The 24,111-nt window shown below is 36.3% G+C and overlaps 1 protein-coding gene across 2 annotated transcripts in view; it reads left to right on the forward strand.

Moving 5' to 3' along the window:
- Window positions 1–24,111, forward strand: part of PRKDC (protein kinase, DNA-activated, catalytic subunit) — an 87,292-nt gene that overhangs the window by 60,558 nt on the left and 2,623 nt on the right. Inside the window, exons 57-85 of one of the 2 annotated variants that reach the window (XM_072411235.1) lie at window positions 154–364; window positions 448–634; window positions 1,197–1,409; window positions 2,582–2,694; window positions 3,645–3,776; window positions 4,576–4,752; window positions 5,597–5,805; window positions 6,312–6,450; window positions 7,211–7,396; window positions 7,483–7,707; window positions 7,859–7,967; window positions 8,997–9,108; window positions 9,222–9,405; window positions 10,207–10,381; window positions 10,967–11,145; window positions 11,244–11,424; window positions 11,516–11,676; window positions 12,747–12,958; window positions 14,482–14,569; window positions 15,747–15,890; window positions 16,165–16,369; window positions 16,950–17,017; window positions 18,603–18,823; window positions 18,932–19,024; window positions 19,903–19,989; window positions 20,276–20,347; window positions 20,990–21,191; window positions 22,898–23,086; window positions 23,525–23,664. In XM_072411235.1, the coding sequence (XP_072267336.1) occupies window positions 154–364; window positions 448–634; window positions 1,197–1,409; window positions 2,582–2,694; window positions 3,645–3,776; window positions 4,576–4,752; window positions 5,597–5,805; window positions 6,312–6,450; window positions 7,211–7,396; window positions 7,483–7,707; window positions 7,859–7,967; window positions 8,997–9,108; window positions 9,222–9,405; window positions 10,207–10,381; window positions 10,967–11,145; window positions 11,244–11,424; window positions 11,516–11,676; window positions 12,747–12,958; window positions 14,482–14,569; window positions 15,747–15,890; window positions 16,165–16,369; window positions 16,950–17,017; window positions 18,603–18,823; window positions 18,932–19,024; window positions 19,903–19,989; window positions 20,276–20,347; window positions 20,990–21,191; window positions 22,898–23,086; window positions 23,525–23,664 (4,614 nt within the window). Of the gene's footprint in view, window positions 1–153; window positions 365–447; window positions 635–1,196; window positions 1,410–2,581; window positions 2,695–3,644; window positions 3,777–4,575; window positions 4,753–5,596; window positions 5,806–6,311; window positions 6,451–7,210; window positions 7,397–7,482; window positions 7,708–7,858; window positions 7,968–8,996; window positions 9,109–9,221; window positions 9,406–10,206; window positions 10,382–10,966; window positions 11,146–11,208; window positions 11,425–11,515; window positions 11,677–12,746; window positions 12,959–14,481; window positions 14,570–15,746; window positions 15,891–16,164; window positions 16,370–16,949; window positions 17,018–18,602; window positions 18,824–18,931; window positions 19,025–19,902; window positions 19,990–20,275; window positions 20,348–20,989; window positions 21,192–22,897; window positions 23,087–23,524; window positions 23,665–24,111 lie in introns of those variants that run through there. The other variant, XM_072411236.1, reaches the window with a different exon arrangement.

The raw sequence follows: 24,111 nt of genomic DNA on the forward strand, positions 1-24,111 counted from the left end.
TTTTCCCTGACAAGTGTTTAACATCTGTAGGCAAAACCTAACAGAAGCTGGTTTTATTTCTTTCTTTTGCTTTAATAATATAATCCTTGTCCTAATGTACTTAAAATGCATGAACAGTTTCAAAGGTTTTTTTTTTTACTTTTATCGTGATAGACTTGTTGTCAGAAATTTCTGGAGTAATGAAACTCGGTTACCAACTGGAACAATGGATCGTATGTTAGCTGTGCTTAGCTCTTTATATTCTACAAAGATTGAAAGGCACTTTTTAAGTCTGGCTACTAACCTGTTGCTTGAAATGACCAGCAGGAGTCCAGATTATGTCCGGCAGATGTTTGATCATCCCCTGTCAGAATGCAGGTTTCAGGTACAGTATGCAGTAATATGTATTAGGTTCAGCCACAAATTAATTTCTGCTACTGTTTAAATATTTTTACTACACTTTTTTAGGATTACACTGTTGATGCCAATTGGCGCTATCGCAGTACTGTTCTTACACCATTGTTTGTGGAAACCCAAGCTTCTCAAACCAGCTACAGGTATAGAACACAAGGATCCTTGTCAGAGACAGATCCAGGGGCAGCCCAACTGAGAGCCACTCAGCAGCAATATCAGTTTACACCCACCCAGAGTATAGGTATGTAGGGTGCAATATTTTTTAAAGAAAAAATGTCTTTTTTTTAAATAATGTTTTCTTTTACCTTGAAATAACATAATTCTCAACCAAATAATTCAGTTAATGTTGGACTGTTTGACTTTTTTCATTTTAGAGTGCTAGCTTTATGTGCATAGTAATAGGTTTAACATTACATTGTAAATTGAGGGTTCTCTGCCCCCATTCACACACCATCCACCACCCCAATTATACACACATGTAATCTTTTACAATCTTTTACCCAAATCCAGTAATATATTGACAAAGCCCAAGAGCTGGTTGCCTACATCTTACAATGTGTACTCTCTAGAGTTCATATCTTATGATTCAACTAGTTTTAAAGAAGCTGCATGCTTTTTCCAGTTAGGCTACTAAAAAAGTATAGAAGAGAAAGATAGGCAGGTAATTAGCATTTCATGAGTGGACAGCATTGGCAGCTAAAAATGATTTCTTCTCTTTCATGTAGGCTTCTCTGAAAAATTTTCAACAAAATTAATTTTTTTTATTAATTATTAATGAAATTTGTATTTTGCACTACATTTAGGTGGCAGAAATTCATATAATTGGCTGACTGGAAGTAGCATGGACACACTCACAGATTACCCACTTGACTCTTCAGAGTCTGTGTCCTCAGCGTTGCTCTTTACAAGCAGACGGACTGACAAAACCCATAGGGGCCCATTTAAACCTTTGGGGCCTAACTTTGGCAGACCAAAGCTGGGTCTTCCTGGAGATGAAACAGACAGCAAAACTAAAGGTGAGAAAGCTATTTATGCACCTTTTGAAATCAGTATCCTAAATAATTGCGGGAATGGAATTTAAAGTCATATAGTTTTTGTTGACAAAAGTTTGAAGCTACCTCCAAATGTTTTGTAGGTCAGTATGGTACAACTACAGTCTTTGCGGCGCAAAAGCCCAAATATTTTTTATAAACAGTCATTCTTTCACTCTTGTATGAGGCACACCCAACACTGTTGATTCAGGCAGGTGGTTATTACAGAACAGGACAGACCCTTCTACAATACCTGTTCTTACCTGCCTGATCTGTTGGTTGCCAGGTAAACCAGCAAACCTGGCTTCTCTTGCATGCTCCAGGAATTCTATAGACCTATGTTGGCCCATTCAAAGCAGGACACTCAGTCTATAACAGATGCTAATCATGTTAAAGGTACTTGCAATATTAGCACCTGGCACAGTCTTCCAGCACTGACAGCTCTTAGATGTCATTTAACCCCACTGCTTAATTTCCCAAGTTTATAAGGTACGGTACCCGGAGAATTCTCTATATCCAATACGCTTTCTAGTGCGTTAAATTCATAATTGTTTACCAAATCTGGGCAAAGACTTTGTTAGGGATTCTGCAGTCTGTGTTTCTTTGTGTCTCTTGACTTAGTATGTATTGATAGCACTGGCTTTTTTTGAATTTACTTATAACTGATAATAATAAGGTCTTTGGGAGCTACTGAAATGTGTACCTAATGGTTTATTCTGCCATCTTTATGAGCAAGACCTTTTTGATGTAACGGTTTGTGGTTTTCCTTTATATTATTCCCATCCTAGTAACCTAGAGGGAGGACCAGCTTTAGGAGCCATTCAGTTATACTGTACATCTCTGTTATGGTTCACTTCTACATTCTGAGGTATACCCTACAAGGTGTTGGACACAAAGAAAGGTTGCTTTGAGCTGTGGGCTATACCCCATGCACAGGACAGTTCCTCTTTTTCCATTTCTCTTCCCTGAGGTAGAAGACTTCAGCATATATATGGCGAAAACAATGAGATTTTACCTACACTGTACACAAGGAGGGCAACCATTACCAAATGTAGATATTCTCAGTTGCCAGACTAAGTATTTTTATAGGGCAGGGTCACAATTTAAGGCAGTGCAGAATTACACTTAAATTTGTTCATGTATTTTTTTTCCCCAAGGTGTAGTTGAAACATCTGAAATCTTGAGACTGCGCAGGCGTTTTTTGAAGGACCGTGAAAAGATAAGTATAAGCTTTGCAAGAAAAGGAGTAGACGAACAGAAAAGAGAAAAGGTATGGAAATTAAAATTTATTCTGTTTTATAGGTTTATGTATTTGCTTTTTATAGGTTTATGTATTTACTTTTTTTCATTTTGAAAACCTAAAAAAAGTTTTGTAAAGTCTACCATAGATGAAAAAAATGTATAACTTCTTTAATCTATTCCAGCAGAAGTAGTAGACATGAGATCAAAAAACACATTTTGCTGTTCACTATCATATGATCTCATTTTGTAACAGCAGTATTTTTTGCACACCCTAACAGTATTTTTTAACCCTAAAGAATAGGAACTTGACTGTGGGGTTCCAAACATTTTGGTAATGATAGTTAGGGTGGGCTCAGATCTGGCTCAGAATTAAGCAATCCTGCTTGGCTCCCAGCAGCTGGCACCTTGCTTGGCTGAATTACTCGCACCGCAGTACTGATTCTTAAAGATCCAGGATCTGTACATTTGACAGCTGTATGCAATGAGTAGTACTAGTACCACTTTCTGCTGCTTCTATTCATTCCCTATGGAGGCAGCAGTTCCTTGGCATGAGGAAGCAGTAAATGCACCACAACATCACAGCCAGTGTGAACGTAGCCTTGGCCAGTCATGAATAACAAAAGGAAATAAATAGAAAATAATTTCTTCTGCCAGTAACACATCATTTTCATTTGCTTTTGTGTTAGAAAGTTTAGTCTAAAAGAAAAGTAGAAGTATGTATGCCCAGGATGACCAGCATACCACTGGGACCCTTCTAAGACTTTTCCAGTAAGATTTTAAGTTGTCTCCGCAAACATCAGAAAATCAACCATTGGAATAATAAAACTGCATGTTAAAAACGGACACCTATTACTCTTTTCCTCTAGAATGTTTATACAGCAAAAAAAAAAAAGTACTTATATTTAAAGTCAAAAGTATTTTATATAAGCAGTATCACTTTCACTTACTGCCATGTTACCCTGTGTTTTTTTTTTTCAGGCAATTAAAGTTGAGCAAAGGATAAAGCAAGATGCCCAAGTCATTCTTTATAGAAGTTACCGGCATGGAGATTTGCCAGATATTCAGATTGCATACAGCTCACTCATTGCACCCTTGCAAGCGTTAGCACAGGTAGGTTGACTTTTTCTTGTTGGTTTCCTTAAAGTTTTAAGACAATAAAATAATCCCCATTGGGGACATTTAAAGAAAAAAACGTAATACAGTAATTCTTTGCATGGATTGCTGTATAGCATCTAAAAATGTTAAGGTTTTGTTTATTTGCTTTTGCACAGTGTCACTGTTTTAAACATTGTCCTTTGGCCAGTAGAGATTTTTTTGATTAAAACATTGTAAACATTGCATCTAAGCAATTACCTTATGTTAAGGTCCAGCGTATCAAGACAAGTCACTCATTTTAAGTAATCTTGCATGGCACCTTAATATGCAGAATAATGTACATATGCTATTTTTGTGTTGAGGAAATATTCTGCTTTTTGTTGAATTCCTGAATTCTCCAAGCAAAAACTCCCTTTGTAGTAAGGAGTAAAAACACATGGCTCTCTACTCAAACTGAGAGCTTTGGCATAAAAGACACTAAAGGGTTTATTTGTTAGATTGCTTTAACTGACATATTCTGTAGATATAAGCTTAACTGTTTGACCTAAGTGCAGGTTGATGAAATAGTAGATACAAAAGTTGTATGTCTCTCATACTGTCAGGCGTAAAGGGAAGAGCAGTGGGGCAGAAGCATTGGATATACTACTCACTCATGTAAATTTAAAGATTTTTTTGCCATGTATAGTATGTCTAATGTCATGGTTGTCAGGTTGGTTAATTTATAAATGTACGTGTGTAGTGTTATATGCGTATTAAAAATATTCATTACAATCTTTTCCATCTACGTCTTAAACCTGTTTCTCCCTTTCAATAGAGGGACCCTACTCTAGCAAAACAGTTGTTCACTTCATTGTTTTCTGGGATCCTTGAAGAAATGAAAATGAGAAATAAAGAACACATAAATAACATCAACACAAAACTGCTTAATCAGGTTAACCACTTCGTAAGCAGCACAGTATCTTATTTCCCACCCTTTATTGCATGTTTCCTGGTAAGTACAGCATACCTCTTCCATTCAGTACACTAATAATTACCTCTTAAAATCTGGTTAATACTGTGTCAAAATAAATATTCTGATTTTATGTTAAACTGATTGTAAACTGCCCAATCACTTTTATAATACTGAAAGTGTGCCACCCACCCATGTCCCAGGTTCGCCCTGTTCTTCTGGGAGATGGGAGATTAGCAAACCATGCAATAACAAAAAAAAAAAAAAATGGTAAAGCCCTATATCGTTATGTGTGCCACCATGAGAGGAATAATTCTAGAGTCATCATTTACATTTAACTCTAAAATTCTGAGTTGTAAAGGCTTTTAAAGCATCACCTATGGATAATTTTGCTTATTGTAGTTTTTTGCTTTTTTGTGAATGCACCCAGCCATCATCTGTATTTAAAGAATTTTTTAAAATTATGCAATGGTTATAAAAGTTCTGCTTTTTGTGAAAACATGAATTTGATAAAAAAAGTAGCACATATATATTGTTTTGTATTGTTCTGTAAAATGTGCTACTTCTGGTTTTATTTTGTTGGCTCCCTGCTTTTAGAAAATTTAGTTATGAGGTTTTGTGTAATTCTATGTAAAAAAAAATGTTTTGGTTGTTTGTGCGCATTATAATAAAAGCAGAAACCACTGTCATTACAAAGTTTAGGGCTCTTTCATACATATGGTGGGAGAAGGGGGTGGGAGTGGTTTTCCTTGGGTCCATTGAATCCTGAGATTTGTGGTACACAGTTCTAGTTACAGATCATTACAAAATCTTAGTATCTCTGCAAGTATTCCAGGTGTTTTTCTATAGCGTTTTTTTTTTTTTAAATCCATTTTTTTTCCTGCAGAATATCTGTTATGATCACATTGAGCTCCTTGACTTGAGACCAACAAGTGTGAGCACAAGTAGTATAGAAAGCTTGCAGCAACCATTGGGTATTCTTCTGCTGGAAAAAGGACTACAGTACCTTCTACCACCACAGGAACCTCCAGCAAAGAAGAAGCGGGGCAGGGATGAACCTCCTCCTGACATCATCAGATGGATACAGCTTGCAAGGTATGCAGGACAAAACAGAACCTGCATTTCTTTAATTTTTTTAAATTTCTTTTTGTAATGCATAATAACAGAATAAAGTAAATCTGTTATTGTCCTGACAATTAAATATTAGGATAATATTTACATGTAGAGTTATAGGTATTTTTCACAGTTGAACTTTTATCCTATGAGGCCATCCATCCATATTAAAGGTCCATTGTGGAGGCTTGGGAAGATGAAGTGGTCATCTTTCATGGGGAAAGCTGAGAAATACACATAAAGTCTTTATCTCATTTTTTTTCTAGTGATGTGACTACTGTAAATTGATAGGGGCTTTAGATGGTGTACTTCATTTTTATTGTAATTTCCTCATAAAACCAAGAGCAGAATTGTGGGAAGGGTATTGAAATTTTGCTCTTTATCGGAGAGATCCACATTTAATTGTTGTTGAAATACTGTTCAAAATGTATGCATTTAATTATATGGATTATGGTTATATTTATCTTTTTTTTTATAATTTAATTTAGGTTATATCGCTCCATTGGTGATTATGATGTACTCAGAGGCATTTTTACTGGGAAGATTGGAACAAAAAGTGTAACTCAACTTGCTTTAACTGCAGAATCAAAATGTGATTATGCCAAAGCTGCAAAGTTATATGATGAAGTAAGTGGATCCTTGTAGAAAAATTATTTTATAGTCTGATTTTACATCCGTTTACATAAACCAAGGTCACATTAACATCTTCCATTAAATTCTACTGATTGCCAACAGATCAAGCTTTAATTTTATACTTAAAAAATTACACTGTCCTTTTATTTTATTTCAGATTACAGGTTGTATTTGCATATTGTGCCCACCAGTTTGGTAATAAATTTTATTATAACAGTAGAATTTCAAAAATATGCCCTATGAGTAAAGTAGTAGTATAAAGTAGCAAATGGTGGGCCAGAGTGGCCCAGAGCATCCATTTTCCCGGGGTCCACTATATGCAGAGTATTTCCATGGAAATTTCTATCATTACTTGCTAGGAGACAGTTGGTAGTTGCAGTTTGAGTTGAGTCCTAGGCAGATATATCACACCTTTTTGATCTCAGCATTGTTGGATGATTCTCCAGTTAGCTATTTAGAATTGTTGACCAAGGGAGGTTATTATTCCCGTTCCACCAACAAGTCAAATTTATTGCAGAATTTTGAGTACTTAGGCATGTTTGCTGGATACCCAACAGGCCCCATGAAAAGTTAGAGAAAGTGCAGAGTAAGGTGCAGCAGTATAATCTCCCCACCTGGCTTCAGAGGAAATGGGATGAATGATGATGGGTATTAGACTGAAGGCCAAAAAATTCTGTGGTAGGAATCTCTGAAACTCAGGTGAATTTTGAACCAACAGCTGACTGTGTTGTGTTCTGCTTTAATCTCTTTAAAGGCACTGCAACAGACTTTTACAGATGGGGATCCTTCTGATGCCGAGAAGGATTTTTGGGAAATCGCTTCTATGGAGTGTTACAATCACCTAACAGAATGGCAGCCGCTGGAATACTGTTCCACTCTCAACATTGACAGTGCAAACCCACCAGATCTTAACAAAATGTGGAATGATACTTTTTATCAGGTGTTTTTATGTAAAGTTAATTATCAAACATATGGGCAGGAATGCCTGGGTATTTTTTGTGACATCACATTTTTCTTTTGATACAGGAAAATTATCTGCCTTACATGATCCGCAGTAAAGTGAAGTTGCTTCTTCATGGAAAAAATGACCAGTCTTTATTAACTTTTATTGATGAAGCCATGAAGGTGGAGCAGAGAAAAGCTTTGATAGAAACCTTCTACAGTAAGGAAATTAGTCTTCTCTACATAATCCAAGATGATTTTGACCGGGCAAAGTATTACATCAAAAATGGAATTGATGTCTTTATGCAGGTATGTATTTTTATTTTTTCCAGTCTGTTGGTTAAATGTTTTATTCCCCAATTTTTTCTATTCTGTTGGTTAAATGTTATATTCCCCAATCAGCACTTATGCCCAGGGCTCTGTAGCAGGCTTTACAAAAAAACATTGTTTCCTTTTCTAGAACTATTCAAGCATTGATTCACTGATGTGTCAAAGCAGATTAACTGAATTGCAGTCAGTTCAGGCTCTCTCGGAGACTCAAGATTTTATCGATTTCATTCGTGTTCCAGGTACTGGTTTTCAGGCTAAATTGCTGTGTTAGTTAAAAATTTTACGCCTGTTTTTTTTGTCCATGTAATTCAACCTGCCTGAAGCTTGCAATAACTTGTGTTCCTGTCGTTACGATAGTTGAGATTTGAGTAACCATAGTACTGTAAATAAAAAAGTGTGGTTCTAACCAGTGGAAAAATTTTCCCCCCATGCAATCTAAAACTAGAACCGAGGAACCAATGCTGTGATGCTATATTTTGGGGGTTTTTAAACATTGTCCAGTCATGTGACCCTGCACTTCACATGCCTGGATATTTATACTAATCCTTCTCCAAGCACTTCACGGATTACTGTGAGCTGACAAGTTACATAGTAGGTTAGGTTAAAAAAAGACATAAGTCCATCAAGTTAAACCACTAGGGAAATAAACATATCCCAGATATAAAACCCTATAAGACATAGTTGGTCCAGAGGAAGGCAAAAAAAAAAACCCTGGTACAATTTGCTTCAACAGGGGAAAAAAAATTCCTTCCTGATTCCATGAGGCAATCGAATGTTACCTGGATCAACAGTCACTGTTATTTTTACTTTAAAGCCTTAATACCCAGTTATATTCTGTGCTTCTAGAAAAACATCCAACTTTTTCTTAAAGCTATCTATAGTAGTTGCTGAAACTACTATTTTTAGCAACTACTAAGTTGTATTTAAAGTAGTCATACTGCACACATTGTAAAGTATAATTGTTCTCTTTTATTGTCAGAATATAAAAGAAATGTATTTCTGTGGTCCTGGCTTAGTCTAAATACAGGTACTAGATATTTATGGCACAAGACAAATGTTCTTGCTTCTGCAAACCCTATTTAGAGCATGCATTTGGAAAATTTCACTATACAGTGTTAACTTTAAAATGTTAATATGGTGTACTCCCTACAACATGTACATTTTTTGTATGTTGTTCTGTTTAGCATTAATATAACCTTTGTGAGTTTTTTTTGATTATTACAAAATTTTTTAAATTGTTGTTTTAATTGTATGCAACATTATTATAGGTAATTTAGCATCTTTGCCAGCACTGAAAAGATTGCTTAAGTTTTGGAAGAGAAGATATCCAGATGAAAAAATGGATTCCATGGTCATTTGGGATGACATCATTACAAACAGGTAGATATTTTATTGCATATTCTTTATATTGTACATTGAAGAGGAATCCCAAAATCCAGTGTGCATATTAACAGTTTAAACAATTTTCTATTTATACACAATATTATTTTCAGATGTTTTTTCCTTGACAAAATTCAAGAAAAACTTTCCATTCAGCATATGGATGAGAGTATGGAAGTAGACAATGAAGCAGATGACATTGAGGCCATGGAGGTGGACAAAGATGATGTTAACTTTTTGATTAAAGAATGCAAATTTGTAATGAAAATGAAAATGGTGGCCAGTGCAAGAAAACAGGTGAGTATGCACTTGCAGCCAGGACTAGCTAGAACTAAGGCATACAGACAAGCACAGTAGTGCATCCCATTCCTTTATTGTAGGAAGATACTAAAACTTGTGTGCAAATTTTTACTTTAATCAAAGAATGATAATCTTCTCTTTTTTATTTGAGCAGATTTACTTGTCTTGTGTTAACCAAGTTTTCTGCAGGCAGTCTTTAGTTGGTTGACTTTTGGGGTCCTGCCCACAACTCTGCTTTCAGCACAGGCTAATTAAACATGCTTTTTGTGCCCATAGTTTAAACACCACATCTACACTAATACACATGTGATCAAATCAACTGCAGCCAATGTGGTATATTGTACCTGGGAGACTCTCTGTGATGTACCCCAATGTCTCAGCAGATTGTTAGGATGGCTGTGGTCAATAGGGTTGGTCAGGTAATTCTTGGACAAACTAGGTTGATTTTTACCATTAAGTGATTTTGCATTGCAGGTTTTTTTAAGTAATTGCAAAGACCCTGAGTATAGCATTATCACCAAAAATAGGTACAGTATTGCCAATATCACAAACAATAGATTTATATATTAAAAGTATTGTGTTTTTTAAAAATATCGGTCAGATTTATTTGGAAAAAGATGTAAAACAACTATGTCTTTCAAAGAAAGGGCAGATAATGGGCACTTTCTTTTCATCCTTTTTAACCTTTAATTTAAATGTAATTTACTATACCTTTTCCTAATGTCTCTTTACTATTGAATGGTCTTTGCCTCTTTGCACTAACATAAATCTGCTTTTTTTATTTTTATTTTTTTACAGAACAACTTTTCTGTAGCAATGAAGCTTTTGAAAGAACTTCACAGTGAATCTAAAACTAATGAAGATTGGTTTGTGAAATGGGTTCACAGCTACTGCAGCCTAAGTCATAGTCGCAGCCAGAGCCAAAGCTGCCCTGAACAGATACTTACTGTACTAAAAACAATCTCCTTACTTGGTAAGAACTGTAGTGTGGAGCATAATGTGTACAAGATACTTAAGTAGACTTTGTGCTTTCAAGGTAAACATCAGTCAGATCATTATTAACTAAAGCTGAACTCCACGGGGTGGGCACATTTAGGCATTTTAAATTAGCGTAGATTGAGTTATGCTTTAAACATGCAGCTAGTGTGAATATCATAATTTGCCATCATAACATCCTTGTACCCTGTACAATAGCAGTCATACTGGAAAAGACATTACTAGGGGGGTATCAAGTTGGCTACATGCAATTGCTTTGAAAAGCTAAAAAGAGAGATAAGCAATAGTACTTTATAGCTCTGCCGATGCTCTTTATTGTCAGTTCAGTAGGCAGGTACTTTGTATTTTGACAGCTGGGCGGCTATCAGTTAGACAAGAATACTTATTGCAGAAAAGACGTCCCCTGTCTCTCTTTTTGCAATATTGGACCTACACGATGCCATATTTAGAACTAAAGTGATTTTTTGTGGATTATTTTTGGCTACTAGTAGATAACGCTGTGTATATGCAATGTATGTGTTGAGTATAATTGTTCTACTGTAATTGTTTTCAAATGTAACAGAGGAGACAAGTCCACAATATTTAAACAAAAATCCTCGTGCATCCAAATATCAGAACATATTACTGGGAGTCACCTACAGAATCATGGGAGATGCAACATTCAAGGAACCAGACAGTCTGGAGAGAATTGAGGAATCAAAAGCTAGACGAGTCATACAGCTTGCAGAATCAGCAGATGAAGTAAACATTTATCTTAATAAAATGCTAAAAATGCCTACTAAATTATTTTCATTATTTTTGTAGTGCGTTTTTGCATTAATTGAATCTCTTGATTTCAGGTAGCAGCTGGACTGCATAGAAAATCTCTGCATTACTTAAAGTGTGCAGCCAGAAAAGCTTCAGAAGAGGAACAGTCATGCTCTTGGGAACGCACTGACAAGACAGGAGTCATTAAAGCTTACATGACATTGGTGGACTTTTGTGACACACATCTCCGGAAAGTAGAAGACAACTCATCAGGTATCACTTTAATTCTTCTAGTATAGATATACTGCATGTTTTATTTCATGCTGTTTAGTGTCATCTAAATTATTCTTTGCCTGTTTTACAGTATTAAATGTGCAGGATTTGAAATCATTCCCCGGAATCATTGTGGAAAAAATGATTAGTGCATTAAAGTGGAATTCTGAGGAAGCACGACTCAAATTTCCAAGATTGCTTCAAATTATTGAATTATATCCCTCTGAAACATTAGACCTTATGACTAGAGAGGTGAGTGCTCTGTACAGTCTCAAATATGAAAAAAATGTACAGTTGAGTTTTCATTAGAAAAAGACAATCTGCATTTTTTGCTTCAGTCACACATGGAAGGCTCTGGTGGTGGGGGTGCCCATGTGTCAGCTATAGATCCAGAACCATTGGTTTGCATTTGTAAATGCATGTAAAACACTGGTGTGCCACTGTACCTTTGCAAAGAATGTTCTAACTATATATTCTAAACTTCCAACATAAAAAGACTGTGTCTCCAAGTTCAACGTATAGACAAAGTGATCATTTTTTTACTTTTGCATAATGATATGGAAAACACATAATTTTTAATTTTTAAATGGGAAAATCAACTGTTCCCAGAAGAATCATCGATTCCTCAGATCAGCTACATCTACTTCCTGACCTTTCCCACTCGGCCTGATTTAAAAAATCTCTCACCTGGAGAGAATACACTTTCACCAGTGAAGCTGGGTGATCCAGCAAACCTGAAATGAATCCAATCCAGGAATCAAAACATTTGCTAGCAAATAGCAAATGACTTTGAAGAAATCCATTGCAGATTTGCTGGATCACCCAGCTTCACTGGTGAAATTGTATCCTCTTCAGCCCTGGAGAGCTTTAATAAATCGGGCCAGCTGCGCTTACCTGTGGCTGTGGCATGGCCAGCAAGAGTTGGCCTGTTAATAGTCTGACCATAACATTCCTGCGGAATCATGCAAGAGCGAGCTGACACAAGAAAGATGAACTCTAATGTTTACCCCACCCATCTGCTGGGTTTTGCAGATGTTGTAGAAAAAATGCGTAGCAGCAAAACACTGATTTTTTTGGGCAAAGCTAATGAATGGTTATTGAGCTTATTGGGTTTTTTTCCTAAATATTTAGAGCAGGCTTTACTCTATGAAACACCATCATCCACAAACTTATGCAGGCATGTGATATGCTGAAACCTTCTTATACTTTATATGCTTTTCATATTTTCCAGTCTTTTATGCAGACTTTTCTTCACTAAGCTGATTTATCAACCATGACTGTGTGCTCTTTACTTTTTTAGCTTTACTTTTGCTTTATTTCAGATCAGTTCAGTTCCATGTTGGCAGTTTATTGGATGGATCAGTCAGATGATGGCAATGCTTGACAAGAAGGAAGCTATTGCAGTGCAGTTTATAATAGAAGAGCTTGCTGACCATTATCCTCAGGCTCTTGTGTACCCTTTTATGATCAGTGGGGAGAACTATAATTTTGAGGACACAGTGGATGGGTACAGAAATAAAGCTTTTGTGGAAAGGTAAAAGTACACTTATAATTTGTTTGGGACTTTTAATATTAAAAGTGTGCTTAGAACAAATTCTATGTAATTGCAAAAACTTAGTCATCCTTTTCTTTTAGTATATCAATTATTCAGACATAAAAATATGCTTTATTCAGACATAATAGAGAACTGTAAAGGTAAGTCCACTAACTCCCTTCTTCACCAGTTCTGTAATTGTATATACTTGCCCCTTCCCATTGTGCTGAGACCTTCACTGTCTGATTGTCTTTTTAAAATCCTCCTAGTTGGGCTTTGCACCTTCTGCTTGCAGTGTAAAGATTATTTCAGTATGTGCTGTCCTTCAAGGCATGCAGAGGGCTTTCTGCTTCTTCAGGAGTTATATTTGGAATGGGGATGTTCACTTTCTGCCATATTAACCGCCCTGGCGATATTCCCGAGTGTGGCTTGGGTTAAAATTTATATACCAAAAGCGGTAACCACAAGCCACATTCAGGGTAGGAAAAAAAAACTTACCTGCTAACCTCGATCCAGCGGTGTCCTTAGCAATCCCCGCCCAGCTTTTGCATCACATCCCCCGTGTGGTCGATGTTATGTGTGAAGTGTCGGTACGCCGGGGAGGCGTGGATTGGCGAGAAATTTAGACGCAGATTACATTGTATTCTACTTTTAAAACATTGATCACAGTAAAAAAGTTATACAAAAATAAATCCAAATAATAAATCCAATAGTTTATTGTAATAATGTACCCTTGTTTGGACAAAGTTTATTTTATTTATAATTTTTTTTATAAGTATATATTATAATATAATTTATGATTTGTGTTTCAAACATTATCATTCCTGGGAGGGAGAATTACAGGCCTAAAATATTTAACAACAAATTTCCACGCAAAACAATGTACCGCTTTTGACATAAAAATACTGACATAATTAGAACACCAGGGAGGTTAAAAATCGTACCTATATTATGCATCTATAAAAATCCATAACTACATTTTTTACCAAATATAGTTGACAATCGAAAATCCGGCCATCAATAATCTGGATCCTTCAGTTTCCTGGCATGAACAACCTTTGCATTCTCACGGAGGAAGAAGCTGATTCCATTCGCATGTAGTTCTGTTAGATGCTAATACATTATAATTACAGGCAAATCAAAAATCTGTAATTTTCGAAAATTCGGCACTCCTCAGGTCCAGAGGTTGCCGGATTTTTGAATGTCCACCTGTACATTTGAAATAGCACATATATACCTATTGTTGCACAGAATATTCTCCTTTTATGTTACATGCAATGTTAGAAACCACAGTTCTCAATATACCAGAGTAAGACATATAAATGTCAATGAGATGTCAATTTAATTACCTATCAATAACATAATAATTTTTAATTTGTGATTGATTTGTGATCTCAAGGATGATAATGCTGCTTGTACTTTTATTTTTGTCAGCGTAGGTAAAGAATGTAGTGTTTTAGTTCCCACATATACCTTCTTATTGGTAAATAATCTCTACTGCTTGGATTTTTGTTTTTTTAAAGAATTCAAAACAAGCTGGATAAAAATGGATTAGCTGGAGAATTCATCAAGGCACTGGAACAGCTGTCTAATCCTGCATTGATATTACAGGTAATTCTGGGCAGCTAAAACTGCGCGATTATTTATTATACCAATGTATAGACTGCCTTTAAGGATGAAGTTCTGTCAAAACTGCTAAGTGCTTTAAGGGCATTGCTAAAGCTGTAAATTATAAATTAAATGTTCCTAGCAGTATAGACCCGGCCCTTTTTTAAGTTATGTTAAAGTTATGTTATAAGTTGGTGTAATTACAGGTAAACACAGCATTTGTTCTGTTACTGCAGGATCTGCTTTTCCAGTTCCATCAGTTAGGATTTATAACTGCAACAGCGATGTATATTTAATAAACCTCTTTTCTTTATGTTTTGGACCAACTGAGTTATAGGGAACTTCAAAGTAGATGGATGACATATTGAAACTACTGTAATTAAATCTATTTATCATATATACTTGTGTATAAGCCAAGCACTTTACATGAGGATACAGTGCCATTACTGGTGGCCAACAATAATACACAAAAGATCATTCAGGAGCCAATGATCCATCATAATCGAGAATTTAAATTTGACACACCATGGATGTATTAATATTATTTGATTGGTATAGCTGTTGATTACTGTTTTGAATGTTAGCAGTATAGCCATATTTTGTGCCCTAGGTTTATATTTTAGGCATTGTAGTTTTTCTGTTTACTTTTCACATTTTTAAGCTAAAAGATTCTACCTTAGTTCATACTCTGATCGTTTTTTATTCGAGTATATGCAGTATGTGGGTACTTGTCAAGGCAATTTGGAAATCATTTTATTTTGCAGTAAGTACTTGCTTCAATTCAGCACTGCTTGGCTACATAATTTTATTAGATTTGTATCCATTTTCAGTGTTCAACCCAGAATTTTTTTAAGCCGGATGGGAAGAAATTGTAGGTTGCAGCAGGTTTACAGGGTGCAGCCCCTGTATTGTGACCAAACTCTTCTGTAACCACCCAAACAAGTGCCGGGTGGTGCGGCTAAAAGGGTCTGGGGAGAACACTGCATTTTTATTTTGTTATTAATAAAACAGAATATTTTTTGTGCTGTGTGTTTTAGCAATATGTCACTTTTTTAAATTGCAGTTTCCAATGACCTCCTTTTTATTGTTTTGGTTTTGTTTATTGTATTTGCACATAATAGTATGGATACATGTGGTGTGTGTGTAACTAACGTTTGTGTGTAATTACATTCACATGAAGGACTGGAAAGATGATGTGTTCACTGAACTGTCAAAAGAAAAACCAGACAAAAATAAAATCAACAAGTTGTATAAAGAGATGCATTCAAATTTGTGCAACGGGACGGACCCCTTCTTTGGATCATTCAGAAAGAGGTTTGCAGAGGTGGGTTATTTGTGCTGCAGTTATTGAGTATTGATTGGGTATTTGAAGCTGTTGCTTGCCCCCATAAAATGCATTATCTATGAAATAGTTCTTGGAACTAGGGACTATGAAATCACAGCAGAATAATAGTTGTAGCAATCATGCAAAACACACAGTCACACACATATATAATATACAAAATCTCTAGGCTATATTTATTCATAAGCTTACTTGTCACAGGAGGAAACATAATGTATGTATAGGCAGGTAATAAATATTCATTGTGTCTTTGCAGAAATATGGAAAAGAACTGGATACATTTTGTGGAAAAGATGGATCCAAGCTTGTTGCTATGAAAGCAGACATTTTTAATAAAACATTTTCTGAAATCTTGAATAAAATTAAAGTTGAACAAAAAGAACCAGGAAACCTAAAAGAATATTCTCCATGGATGAGCAATTTCAAGCCAGAATTTTTCGGAAATGAATTGGAGATTCCAGGTCAGTATTAATTTTTCAACATGTAACTTTTATTGTGTTTGTCAACAAACACATAATAAAGGAAAATTTCACTTCTGATATAAAAGCATGGACTACTTGGTGTCTTCCATCAACTAGAAGAATGTATGATGGGTGTATATCGGTAGTTCTTGATATGTGGATTATAGACCAGCAGTGGCATGTATGTGCCAGTTGGTGCCGGGCTAACTCTTCATTATGAATTGATTCAGATGGGCAGGTGCTCACCAGGTACTAGAGAACTCCTGGTGAGCATCAGAAAAATTTCAGACCAAATCTGGAATTTTATTCTCAACTTCACTACACCAACCCCCTGCTAAATTGGGCCCAAAGTTCATTGGGCCATACCCAATCATCAAGTAGTTTATTAAAGTTTTGCACACAGTTTTGTGACACTATGATTGGGGGACCAGATTTCTCTCTCTAAAGTTTATTATAGCATAAAATATAAAAATAAGTAATTCCTTTATATGAGTTTTAATTTCCTAACTCAAAATATATTTTAATTTGTTCTTTTTTTTAATTTGAGTTTTACTGATATTACCTTTGTTGCCATTTGTAGGACAGTATAATGGAAGAAGCAGGCCTCTGCCTGAATACCATGTAAAGATTTCTGGATTTGATGAAAGGGTATGTGTTTTTAGAATATGCATCTATTGGTCCTTTTATTAGGGACATAAAGGGGTAACTGCTTAAAAAAAAAACATGATTTGCCAATATAGGTCATGCCTGGGTGGATGTTCTTTACCAGCCCTCAGTGTAAATCTACCTGGCAATCAGTTAAAAATTTACTGTGTTTAATAAAACAAAACACTCACAAAGTTCCTGACAGCTAGAGACCTCTTGCTTATCTTTCATGTTGTGTGGGAAAGCAATGTTTTTCTCTTGATGAACTAAAAAATGTTAAACATAATGATGCTGGGTTAATTGCTATAATGCAAGCAGAAATGGTAATTGTCATTATATGTCTAGTTTGCATGTACAGCATGTACTGTGGCTTGGTGAGATTTTTAAAAATCATTGTATACAGCCTTTTTGTGTTTTACCCCTCTAAAACTGTTAGTAAGCCTATGATGATGCAAAAGCCATTCATTTGTGCCTGATTTAGTACCTCATTCCTCACTATTCTTAACTATTTCTTCTATTAGTTCCTCTACTACTTTACATAATGCATACACAAATCACTTCAGTTAAATTAATTAAATTAATAAATTATTGATGAGTAAATTGAGGATTGCAGAGTGAGAAAAAAAAGGCACTTATAAAAAAAAATTTGCCTGCACAGACTAATATTTTGAATGACCAGGAGTCCCAGCGGTTCCAAACTGTATTTATTAGGGAAGCAACAATCCAATTTGTTTGCCATATTTACAAGCCTGCTGCCTCTGTGACACACCCCATGCTCACCTATCAAGACCCCACACTATTTGCTACCTGTAGTTAGGCTTTTGCTTCACCCCTGGCCACATTACTTGACTCCACCCACCGGTCAGCATTGGCACCACAGCAGCACGGATTCCTGAAATCCTAAACATTAGGGGAACAGGGAGGGATGTAGAGATAAGCATGCCAGCGGTGCAAGGAACAATATGGGGTTAGTGGGAAATGGTTGCAGAGGAAAACACTAATGGAGAGGGAGTAGGCTTCTGAGAATAAACATTGGTGGAAGAGGGGTTACACAGGTAAAAAATAGGGGGGGGGGGGGGTATTAGCAGAGGTCCACTGTGATAGGAGGGGGAATGCAGGGAAAAGAGATATAGGGAATGCAGGGATTGTGGAAATAGATTGTGCAGAGCTGAACATTATTAGGACAGTGGTGAAGTAGTGGACGGGAGTGGTGATAAGCAGTGATATAGGGAGTTATAAGGGATGCAGGGGGAAGTGGTGGAGGAGGGTGCATGTGGGTTGCAGAGGGGAATATTGGTGCCCCCAGGTCAGAGTAAATAACCCATGCCCACCTACACCAAAATGAATATATGCAGGCCCCATACATCTCATTAGGTGGGTAAACATTTGTGGTTATTTTAGGATTTTTGTGTAATATCTTTTGATTACTATTCATATATTAATATATAGCATAAGCCGGAAAAAATACTTAATTGTTGTTCCTATTTGTATTTGTAAAACCATTGTCTTATACAATACTTTACAATACAATAATTTTGTTTCCAATTTATTTTTTATGAATAAATGACCCTTTTGTTATGATTGCTAGGTTAAAGTTATGAGATCGATCCGAAGGCCAAAGCGTATTGTTATCCGAGGAAATGATGAACGAGATTACCCATTTCTGGTGAAAGAAGGTGAAGATCTGCGCCAGGACCAGCGCATTGAGCAGCTGTTTGATGTGATGAATATTATCTTGTCCCAGGATGCAGCTTGTAGCCAGAGATATATGCAGATAAAAACATACCAAGTGATACCCATGACCACAAGGTATGAGTTCCTGTCTTCGGTGTGTTCTTAGTGTCTACTTATGATTATAATTTTATGTATTACTTACAACAGAACATAATCACCAATTGCTCTGTCCCTTTTCTTTAGACTTGGAATGATTGAGTGGCTGGAGAACACATGCACTTTAAAAGAATTCATATTAGGAGCAATGACTGAAAAAGAAAGGAAGGACTTCGAAGGGTATTATTTTCCATATAGTGCACCCATATTATTAGCTTTATATTAATATAGAATATTATAGAAATAATTTCTATTGAATTGCACAACAGATGTCTGGGGAACAAGCCCATCACCTAGGTACTGGAACAATATTGTGTGCCTGTTCTATGATTATTTTGTACTCTGTAAATGCATATCTTACTGAAAGAGTTGTACTAGATACTCCTAGGGTTTTCAGACCCATTATTAGCCCTTCCTCACAACTATGCACATATGTCAGATTTCTGTCACAGGAAACTATCTTTTCTGATTGTTTCCAATGAGAGATAAATGAGCACTGTCCTGTTCAATGGAGAGAGGGAGAGGATGAGCGAGTGGAACTCCACTGTGCACTCCTCTATAGGATTGAACAGCGATTGTTTATCAATATGCCATGATAGATTGATGAGCTCTTCTCCCTCTTAGATTGTAAGCTCTTCTGGGCAGGGTCCTCTCCTCCTCCTGTTTATTAATGATAATATTATTAATGAATGACATTGGGGGGCCGTTATACACATGCCCGGTTTTAGCCTGAGACGAGCATAACTATTTTGCTCGGGTGACGATTTGGTGTGTGTATGCAGCTTCACTTTGCAACAGACAAAGCTTTTTATTTGTATTTAATTTTTAGTTACCTTAGTGTAGTAGAATGTGGAACTAAAAAAAAATTGCTTTGTGTGTATTTCTAGAGAAATCCTGTCCTAGTAATGAAATATCCCCAGCAGTTGTACAGATAGAAATAAAAATCTTTGTATAATTTTGTGTATATAGTTAATGTTTTGTAAATAGAAATGTATTTCTATTTGCTAAAACGTATTAAATATTTCAGGTATTTCAAAGATATAAAATTTTGTTTGCAGAAATTATGGCCCTCTCTCACATTACTTAGCGTGGCTGGACAAGAAGGACAAAGATGGGAACGCACTGCAACATGTGAAGAAGTACAAGTTAGTAGATGGATTTATACTGTTTTCATATATTTACATATATGTTACATTCTAAAGTTCTATGTTATATGTTATGTTCTATAGTTTTTGTAGTTGTTCGATGCATGCTTATGTTTACTGAAAGCTTAGAAAAGTCGTGTGACTATATTTACAGGGGTCAATATTTATTAGATATGTCCTACTACGTTCATCTTGTTTCTTTATATCTGTATTTCATGCGTCTGGTAGTAATTAGTAAACACTGGAATTGTGAAGTGATAAGTCCATCTTTGTGCTTGTTTTATAGGGAAGCTGATCGTTCCTCCACAGTGAAGTCTTTCAGGGAAAGAGAAGCTCTTATTCCTGGAGACCTTTTACGGTAAGAAGATTGTGCTTTAGCTGCACCGTGGGGGTTAGGAGATGTGTGTACATTGAAAGCTTATACACTGATGGCTTTTATGGGTGAAGCTGTATTTATTGAGGCTTCTATATCAGTAATTGTATTTCAAGACTTGACTTCATGCATGTACCCAAACAAACATATATAGCAGTGCTTGAAAGTCTGTGAACCCTTTAAACATTATGTATTTTTATATGAATGAATTTCAGATGATTTAAAAGTAGATGAAAAAAAACCTAGTTGTACAAATTATTACAAAATGATTATATTTGTTCATATATTTATTGAAAAAAATTACCCAAAACCATATCTGTGTGTGGCAAAAGTAAGTTTATCTTTAGGATTATCCCATTAATTGAATGTGAAATCAGGGTCTGGTGGTTTCAATCAATAGGGATGGCGATCAGGAGTGAGGGATCAAGTTTTATTTGAAGAACAGGGATCCAGGAAATCCCGGTCACACATTCAGCACAATTATGGATGCATATTATGGTTGAAACAAAGGAGGTGTCTGGGGACCTCAGAAAAAGAGTTGGATGGGATGTATATGTGTGTGTGTTTCTGTGTATATATGGTGTGGCAGGTATTCTATATAACATCTTCTTACTTTATATATTCTAGACGGGCATTTTTAAAGATGAGCACGACTCCTGAAGCTTTTCTTACCCTGCGCTCACACTTTGCCCGCTCACATGCTTTGCTGTGCATCAGTCACTGGATACTTGGCATAGGAGATCGTCACCTGAGCAATTTTATGGTCAATATGGAGACTGGGGGAATGATTGGTATTGACTTTGGTCATGCTTTTGGCACTGCTACTCAGGTAACCGGTAACCTAACTATTTAACTGAATGTCCAATGTCTTACATTGGATGTATATTGTTTATAGTCTAGTTGTAGAAAAACAGAAAGAAACAGAGGAGTTCTTATGGCATAAATGGGTATTGTATTAATGATCAAATCTCACAATACAATACATTTCATATATTATATTCATATGGTAGAAAAATAACAAAGCATCAACTGTTTGTTGGCCGGAGTAATTGGCACTAGGCATACCACCCATTGCTAGCTATTTACTGTCTAGTGCCAATTACTTTGGCCAACAAACAGTTCAAAAGAAAAGTTCATAAATTACATTATCTGTGAATTGGAGCGCACCAGCGCCAGACTGCAATTATCTGACGCATTTTGCCTGATACAGGCTTCCTCAGGGGCGGTCGCACAAATGTGAGGTACTCCTAGGTAATGCTCTGCATCTTACTGATATATATGTAGCTAGGTCAGTTTTCACCCAATATAGGAATTAAGTTTTTGCCCAAATGATCATGCCTTGTTCAGAGAGTGTAAGTTGATCCAAGGTAAGGTGAGGAGGAGGGGATAGAGGGGGCTGCAGCTGCATCCTCTCTAGATAGTATCCTTGCTTAAGCATAATCCCTCCTCTCCCCCCTCCGCCTCACCTTCTTGTTGGATCATCTTACACTCTCTAAACAAGGCATGATCATTTAGGCAAACAATTCCTATATTGGGTGAAAACTGACCCATCTACATATATATATCATTAAGATGCAGAACATTACCTAAGAGTACCCCACATTTGTGTGACCTCCCCCGAGGAAGCCTGTGTCAGACGAAATGAGTTGGGTATTTGTGGTCTCATACTGGCGAGCTCCAACTCTCGGATACTGTAATTTATGAACTTTTCTTTGGGCAAATCACCCATTGCTAGCTATTTACTGTCAATGCCAATTACTTTGACCAACAAACAGTTCATGCTTCATTATTTTCCTACTACATGAGTTTGATGTGTTTATAATATATGAAATGTATTGAATTGTGGGATTTGATAATTAATACAATAATAATTTTTGCCATAAGAACCCCTCTGTTTCTTTCTTTTTTTTTCCTAGACGTATGTCAGGGTTGGCAACCACCCAACCAAGGGTATCCTAAATTACTAACTCATTGAGGAAAGCTACCACTACATTTACTACATACTCATTTTATAGTCCAGTTGTATTTAGCCACCCCTGGTGAATACTATTTTTATCAGGTACATTACTGTGACAATTTCTATTTCCTCCCTTGTTTGAAGTTTCTGATTGGGCTTTAGGTCTCTTTGGTGACAACTGAAAAAAATGTAACCCATACCTATATATAACACCAACCATATAAAGATGAAACTCAAAGGTGGAGAAGCACAGCTGTACAGAATGTATAAAGCATAACCAGGGAGATCTTTCGACTGCAAGTGTCCAGGTACAGCACTTGTCTTTGGTAACCCCTCATCAGAACAGTAAGCCACAAAGGAGTCATATCACCAAATCTCAGCCCAAATCTAGCCTAGCAAGGGCAGCAAGGACTTTGATTATCTCACACAGCAGTTTAACAGCTATGGGGCTACAGGAACTGAACCACAGAAGGAAGTCAAGGAGAAGCACATTTTTTAACATTAGATTACTGTTAGTTTATTTAATGTAAAGGTCATTATCTGATATAAAATAGGTTCTGTGTTTTTTTTTCTCTTAGTTTTTGCCTGTTCCTGAGCTGATGCCTTTCCGCCTGACCCAGCAGATTGTAAACCTGTTGTTGCCTATGAAGGAAGTTGGGTTATTTGATTCAGTTATGATACATGCCTTACGAGCCTATCGAACAAATCCTGATCTCCTCATTAACACCATGGATGTATTTGTAAAGGAGCCATCATTAGACTGGAAGGTGAAAACTCCTATTCTAGTTTTGTATTTATCAGATTTTTGCTGAAGCCCTTCCAAGGGGCAATGTTTGTTTTTTTCTATTATGGAAAATACATGTGGAAGAATGGGGACACCCTAAAGTAGGAGGAGACTCCTAAAACGCAGTAAGGATCAGACCTAGTAACTAAAGCAGTAAGAATACTAATCTCCTCAAAAACCGTAAGAGGCCTGGGAGTGATTTAGACCACTAGAATGTACCTATGATTGGTATATCATGTTTGGGTGGCCCATTTTTTTAATTGGACACTCTGGCTCCTAATTTAAAAGGATCATAGTCATTCTTATTATGTACTGTGCATTTCTTCTACATATATCATTATTCTGCATAGACAAAGTACAGGTTTACTTTAAATCTTTTAATCATTAAGCTATGTTTCCATGTTTATCTCCCTCTGCACAGAATCTAGAGGCAAAGCAGATGAAGAAAAAGGGAAGCTGGCATAAGGATATAAACACAGCATCACAGGGTTGGTATCCTGTGCAGAAAATTAACGCTGCAAGACAAAAGTTAAGTGGTGTAAATCCAGTTGAAATCACATGGTAAGTTATTAAAGTGCATGCTGTTCAAAAAGTACTTTTATATTTTGTATTTTAATTATTCCATATGAGTAATGAACGCCTTCCTTCCCGCTGCTTTAGTTTACCTTGAATCAAAGCTCCCCTTTTGAAAAAGCTACACACCTTTAATTGTGACCAGCAGAAGTGTAGCCCATGAATTGGGATTTAGAAGTACATTTAGTAGAATTTGAAGTTTTTATTAGTGGCCATGTATATACTAGTAGAGTGTAAAATAAAGTGTATGCAAGAATGAGAATAAAAGAGTGAATTGTGTATTGCTGCTAAATCCTGGCAGGGGTGAAGAATGTGGTGCAGATGGTTACACAATAGGCAGACAGGATATTATCCAAGGGGTTTGGGCTCGTGAGAAATGTGAATGTAAAGCATACCTGCATCAATTGAAGGCCTTAGGGTCTGATGATCAACAAT

This window comes from Pyxicephalus adspersus, chromosome 5, assembly GCF_032062135.1.
Source record: "Pyxicephalus adspersus chromosome 5, UCB_Pads_2.0, whole genome shotgun sequence".
NCBI lineage: Eukaryota > Metazoa > Chordata > Amphibia > Anura > Pyxicephalidae > Pyxicephalus > Pyxicephalus adspersus.